This window comes from Chaetodon auriga, chromosome 3, assembly GCF_051107435.1.
Source record: "Chaetodon auriga isolate fChaAug3 chromosome 3, fChaAug3.hap1, whole genome shotgun sequence".
Lineage (NCBI taxonomy): Eukaryota > Metazoa > Chordata > Actinopteri > Chaetodontiformes > Chaetodontidae > Chaetodon > Chaetodon auriga.
Genome location: NC_135076.1, coordinates 13,872,557 through 13,879,779, shown reverse-complemented (window position 1 = coordinate 13,879,779; position 7,223 = coordinate 13,872,557). Strand labels below are relative to the sequence as shown.

At 40.4% G+C, this 7,223-nt stretch overlaps 1 protein-coding gene across 1 annotated transcript; it reads right to left on the bottom strand.

The window, feature by feature from the left end:
* Positions 1-3,095: 3,095 nt before the first annotated feature.
* Positions 3,096-7,170, bottom strand: LOC143318322 (N-acetyllactosaminide beta-1,3-N-acetylglucosaminyltransferase 3-like). The gene is made up of 2 exons (XM_076726530.1): positions 7,055-7,170; positions 3,096-5,467 (listed from the first exon to the last, which is right to left on the bottom strand). Exons 1-2 carry the CDS (start codon positions 7,060-7,062, stop codon positions 4,258-4,260), a joined length of 1,218 nt encoding a protein of 405 aa, XP_076582645.1. The 5' UTR covers positions 7,063-7,170; the 3' UTR covers positions 3,096-4,257.
* Positions 7,171-7,223: the final 53 nt, after the last annotated feature.

Here is a 7,223-nt window from a genome sequence, read left to right as displayed (position 1 = left end):
CACCTCACTAGAGTGCAAAGCAAATTAAACAATGCAAAGGTTGAATGTAGAGTCAAATAGGGTTCCAGCTTTCTGCTTACAAGAACCTTCACTATTTTTTTTTTTTTTTTTAATAACATTCTTTAATCATGAATTTGCCCAACAAAAACACAGGTCTTTTCCCCTTATATTTCTTCTGACAGCACACTGCATAAACGGGACAAAGGTCGCTGAAGCAAGCTTGCTCCTGAGAGTTTTATTATGGCCTTGTAATATATTCAAACATATAGATAAGACTCAAAGTACAAGAATACCGAGAATTTCAGTGTCTTTCTAGTTTAGTTCAAAGGTTAAGAAACCAGTGTGAGATGGAGGAAGTGAGCATGATAATGGCTGAAATAATAATAAAGTGTTACAAAGAGGGTTATGGTCACTGGGAGATAATCTCTGTAGATCCAGAAAGGAGCGGGAAGGCAGGTGAGATTAGTCAGTACAATTTCAAGTGGTGAACTGGAGCTGGGCAAACTCGGCAGGTCTAGGCACAAGAAGATGATCCTGAGACACAAGGAGAGCAAACCTAGTGACATGAACAGGCAAGCAAAAAAAAAAAATACAGCACAGAACAAAGCACAAAGAGTGTCACCAGGCATGTGAACACAACAATCTGACTGGTGAAGAGATCCAGTTTTTATCCTGTGGCTGGTGATTATGGATTGGCTTCAGCTGTGACGGCTGATGGGCATGGAGAGCAGGTGTGGGTGAGCCATGATATCAGGGAACCGCCCAGTCCAATACATACATAGTAACTTCCTAATACATAATTTGAAACAGTGGTCAACAAGACCGTGTAAGGAGTGAAAGAATACAGAACAGGAGTCGAGTCGTTTTCCATTGTGTTACACACATCTGGGATTATGTGAGGGTCATACAAGATTATCATATGAGGGCCTTTCTATTACATGTATCCCTTCTTATCATATCAAAAAGTTTAATTGTATTCATCACAAACAGAAGGATAAGAAAAATGCTGTTTTTTGTGGAAATAGAACTTCCTCTGTTCCTCTCTCTGTAAAAATGTGGTCCAAAGTTTTTTACATGGAGGATTTAAGGTCCTCAGAGTCCATGGTGTCCTGAAAAGGAGTCAGGTGTGTCAGTGAGAAGTGGGAATTAACAGGTGTTACAGATGAATGGTGCTACAGACAAATGATAAACACCATAGCTAAAATGGAGCTTAAGCTGCCCAAAGATTGTGTTTTAGTCAATTTGTTTGCCACAGGCTGGAGTTGTTTGTTTGCTTTCCATGGCAAAGATACATGTCTTTTATGTCTACTGTGATTGTGACAGTGTGTAGTGTTTGGGAGTGTTTGTTGGTGTTTATGGATGGGGATTATAGGAATGACTACAATGAGAGGCTGAACAAGAGGCTGCAGAGGCCGCCTCTCAGACTGCAGTCTTCAGAAGGGATGCCAAGGTCGTTTTTTAGGACTCATGATTGGTGGTTGCAAAGGCTTTGATTCGTCAGTGCAGTTTGTCATCCACTGGTCCCCTTTGGGGCGGTGATCCTCCTACACCCCAGTCGATTCCTCAGCGCAATGTTGGGATATTAATTTTGTCTTGGACTAAAATCATCATGTGGTTCCTGAACTCATTTGCGGTGACTTGCGTGGATCAAGTTGGCTCTGCAACTTGAAGAGGTGTCTGTCTTCTGAGGAGCACCTGGAACAGACCTGTTCACCGTTTGGAGCGCCAGTTCTTTCACCTGAGGTCTTTGACCACCACCCACTCACCTGGCTTGAGGTCGCGCAGTTGCCATTGTGCTGGCTTAGGTCGGCCTTCTTTCACCTGCTGGTGAATGTCAGAGACAGTTGACATTTCAACAAAACAGTGTTGTATGTTAGACATCGAGCAGCAGCAGCAGAGAGGTGCGATGTTTTCTGCTTGATGAGAATCAGTGAAACAGAATGAGGTACAAGGAGCGTTAATTGGCTGCTTCTTGTTTTTCTTACTTTTTACTTTCTTTTTTTTTTTTTTTCGAAACAGAGAATTAAATTGTTATACCTCATAAAATTGTTTTACCTGTTCTCTGTGGAAGAGCTGGTGATGACTTTGGGGAATCATTTGTTTCTAGGAGAGATGCCCACTCCTTTTTAATGAGACTCAGGGTCCTTGAGAAGAGAAGTGTTAAAGTGCCATCTGGTGTTAGGTTTTTGTATTCCATGTAAGCGTTACGGACATGTGACTGTTTGTGATGACAGAGTGGATATTTGAGTCTGATTAATTAGATATAATAGAGTTGCTGGCGAGGACAAATTCAATGCATGAACGTGAGTGGTGGACCAATGAGAAGAATAAGTATTCTCTTGTGGCTGGATGCTGAAATTGCCAACTATCACCAAGACCAAGATCGCCTAAACTGTTTTATTGTGTCTGTGGACTGCCAGAAATGCAGAGACTGAGAGAGAGAAGAGAGATAAAGAAAGAAAAAAAGGGGGGGGGTCATATATCAACAAAGCATATAGAATCCGTACACTGAAAAGGACTCATTGTTCTGTCTGCAGTCCACTTACTCACCTGCCGATCAGACGTTGAGGTTTTATTGTTTCGTGGAAAACGGAAAGCCAGTTTTGCCACATTGCATGAGTGTGAGATTTAATACTTGTCTTCCTCATATGTTCTGCATTAATGGCATGGGGGAATTTTTAGGGAGTGCCAGTGAGGGAGTGCAATGGTGCCAATTGCCACAGTGACAAACGTATAACTGAAGGTGCCTCTTTCACCTTCACTTTAACCTTCAGTTAATCACTGTTGATTAAAATATGCTTCAAATCTTTTTCTTTAAAATCAAATTACAGTGAATGCTTGATGAAAAACATCCACACTTCCATAGAGCGTTGGATCTACAGCATTTCCATACAAAAAAGTAATGAATGAAAAGTCACAGTGTCTGTACAGTGCTGCTATATGAAAAAGACATCGTCTTCAATAATCACTTTAATTCGTTTAAGTCAAGTGTGTTTTCACAGTAGATCATATTAACAAACAAAAATGTCACCTGAGTACCTTACAGGAAAAAAAAAAAAAAAAACACACACTAAATAAATAAATAAATTAGCCCTTCAAGTCCCTGAAAAGTTCAAATCACATTTTGATTCGCGTATTTCTGATCTCTGATGTGTAATACATGATCTTTTACAAAGTGCACCCCATCCGCTTTAAATTAGTGAGTAGAGCTCAGACAAAAAAACAAATACACAATTGTCCTGATTGAGAAACCCTAAACTGTTATTATTTTGACAGAAAATCCTTGTGCAAAATCTTAAAATGAATTCTGTATTTCACTAGTAACCAGCACTAGAGCACATGGTCTCGCCTCTCACCAATGAGGAGCCTCGCTTTTACTTTTTAAATGAGCTGCAGGTGAGACAGAGATGACTGACTGATTTCAAAACAATGAGACGTACATCAGTCTGGAAGAATAAGAAATAAAAGCATGTAAGACAGCAAACTAACAAACAGAGAAAAAGGTTTCTTTTCACTCCAGACCTCATGTGGAAAAATGGCTTCCCCACCAGTGACCAGTATGAAACTGATCAGTGAGTTTAACAGTGAAGACAGCGTTCATCTAATGGGACCTCTTGTCTTTTAGATTAAGTCATGATTTACTCTTTGAAATATGTTTGTAATCCATTGATCATGACGTAAATACAGTATATGCTCCACAAGTCATCATTGGATTTTTCCTTGAATTTTACCTCACTGACTGAAATAGAAATATACAGGTGGAGGTTATCACATTCATCAAACTACAAAGAAAGAAAAAAATAAGCAGCAGAACAACCAGGAAGTAATAATGTGTTATATCTTGCCACCACTGATAATATCTGCATTTTAAAAAAGGAAACAGTATTTATATCTGCTATCAAGAAGATGGCAAATGATTAGTTTCAGGAACACTTGCGATTACAGTGTAAATATTAAATAATTCTACATTTTACAGCTTGCTTACCCAATACTTCACTTTGTGATTACATTCAAAATGTGGGGACTGTGGGAAATGTGAGAACTGCTTTATTTTACTGTTTCCATATCCTGTGGCCAGAATATTCTAAACACTTTACAGGATAATGTAGCTAAGTCCAACACCTTTGACCTCAATAATGAAAATAAGGATGCATTAACAACAATCGCTGTGATAGTGTCAACAAAAACAGAACATTTTACACTCTGGAAACGTTGAAGCAGAGCTGTTGTTGTTTTATTGCACTGCGTTGACTGTACCTACGGCACTAAAGTGGTCACTGAAGGGATTTTAGTGTTAACATGCCCTGCCCCTACCTTTAAGCTTTTGTTTGGTACTTTATTCAAGCCACATTTCAAATTAGGATCATGTATTCTGTGCCACATAAAATACATTTGAGCTGGAAGGAATTTGTGTACTAGTAGCAGTTCTCTGAAATAGCAAGGATCATATGCATCCTGTGTGCTGGAGGGTATGTAAAATCCCAGTGTCTTCACACCCATATGGGAAGCAGGACCAAGTCCTGCTTTGGCCAGGCACATCCCCATGTAAACATCATCAATGGGAAGAATAGGAATGGACTGGGACATACTGTATATGACCAAAGCTGTATAGCCAGACAAAAGGAAGCCCCCACCACCACAGTAAGGGGGATATGAGTTTGGCGTGTGCACTTCAACTGGGACAAAATATTTACTCCCTGACCATCTAATGGGACTCGCATATATGATGAGATGACCGGTAAAGAGGTGCTTGCTTCCATCATTGTCCTTGAGGCTTTGAAGATACTCCACCATGTTGTCTGTGTTGGCAAAGACGTCGTCATCACCATTTAGCAGGAAGCGAGCCTTTGGACAGTTTCTTTCCATCCACTCCAGGAAGAGTATCTGCTTCAAGGTGAGGTTGTAGAAGGTGTCGCTGAAGTCCCACTGGAGGATGTCACCGTACTCTTGTTGCTCCAGCTCCAGAAGTTTGTTCAGCCTCTTTTTCTCAAAGCCAGAAGCTGTTGTTCCTGAGATGAAGATCCTTCGGATCCACACACCATTGTGTCGCCTCTCTTTGGCCCAGGTTTTACGCAGCACCTCTCTGCGGTCGTAGTTTCCAGGAGAGCTTTTAATAACCAGCAGAAGGAAGACTTCTGCTGATTTATTAACTCCACCACATTTGTCAGGAGGGTCCAACAGCATGGGGAAATGGCGACAGTGTCGATAGTAGAGAAAGTCTTGTATGTTACCAGGAAGCAAGCTGAAGCCAGCAATGTTGGCAGCAGCCGTATCTTGTTGACATTTTGGCCAGGAGTACACATAAGAGTTGTTTTCAGTGGGTGGCTTCATTTGACTGTCATCGTCTGTCACTTCTTGGACACTAAGGATGCCTTCATGGATGTCTTGGCGAAGATAAACAACCAAGACAGCTGTTCCCAGCAGCAACAGGAAAGCTCCTATTCGGACACCTCGTGCCATTAAAACTCTGCAGTGAGAAAATAAAACAGTTTCCTCATCAACACATGATCTCAGTCAGAAATAACTTAATATATCGAGGACTATTTAGTTCCTAAAGTACGAAGGATTTGGTGGCTATTGTGACTCTATAGGTCATGCTAACTTTGAAACTCTGAGATTCACATACGAATCAGGGAAGATGTACTAATTTTAGTTTAAAGTGCTCCAAAATTAACTAAAATTATCTACAGGATGTGAAGAAATAACAGTTTTGATGTTAAGTTGTGTTGCAGAGATGTCTACTGAATTTAGCATGCTAATCAGCTAGCCCCAGCCTCCCTGTCTTGTAATACCACTTTGTACGTCAAGAAGTGACAGTCCAAATGTATAGCTAAGTGCACTGATAAGATCATTAGCTGCACAGCTAACTGAGCTAACAGGCTAATGGCAGCTAGTAGTACTCAAAAAATATAATGAGCGGCAGTTAGCAGTTACACTGGTGTATGTTGCTATGTATGCTGCTAGATTGGTCAATACAGACATAGATGGATAGATATGCTAAGATACCGTTATTGGAATTTTCTAATCCCTATATCTGTGTCGGCATCAGCCCCAAATATCTGTCAGTATCTTTTTCATTTGTAAGTTTATTCCATTAACATTATAGCATTATATAATCGCAATGTAAAGACTAAAATGTTCACTTTTTCAAGCAAACGTAGAAACTCAGAGAACACACAGGCCCAATTCCAAAAAGTTGGGACTGTGTAAGATATAAATAAACACAGAATACAATCATTTGCCTACTGTGTTTACCTACAGCAGTTTTCCAAAGGATGCCCCTTTCATACCCAATCATGATACTATCACCTGTCACCAATGAACCTGTTTACCTGTGGAATGTTCCAAACAGGTCATTCCACATCTTTGCCAATCTTTAGTCGCTCCTGTCCCAACTTGTTTGATACATGTTGCTGTATCAAATTCAGAATGAGCAGATATTTACAAAAATCACTGAAGTTGATGAGGTAAAATATTTATATAAATAAATAAATAAATGTGTGTGTGTGTGTGTGTGTGTGTGTGTGTGTGTGTGTGTGTGTTTTGCATGGAAATAACTAATTCCACATCTCCCAAGATGAGACATTTAGCCTATCAGACGACATCATTAATGGAAATATTCATCTCGACGTTAATAATCAGAATGTGTTATCTGTTTCAGTCCACCCACAGTTTTGCGTGTCTTTAGCGGAGAGTTGTTTTGATTATCTGCGGAGCTGCGACGGGATGTGGACGCAGTGAGGGTAGAATATACCGACACAAAAGCGGCCGTTCACTCAAGCAAACGCCACACAGTCTTCATGGTTGATCACGACAATACATATAGACAACGTGTGACATGCAGGCTGCTGTGGTGTTTTCTGAGAGTGAATGAATGACTCCAGAATTTCAGTTTTACAAGTGAAATCAAACCAGACATCTTCCAGTAACACCTCAGCTCGTTTTCAAATTAACTTAAAAGCATACAATATATACATCTTGTAGGACAGGGATCTATTTTAGAAAGAAATTCGCAGAAACCTGTAGAAAATAATTAATTGAATTCGGCGAATACCTGAGCATATTTGCAGATCAGTGCGCGCGCCGCTTGGATATCCCTTGAATGGTCGTCTGACAGTCTGTGCAGGTTTTAAAGGTAAATGTGACGTACAATGCTAAAAGGAAAGTTGGCCCTGAGTCAGACCAGTCAGACCAGCCCTCAGGGTAAGTCACAGCATGCTCTC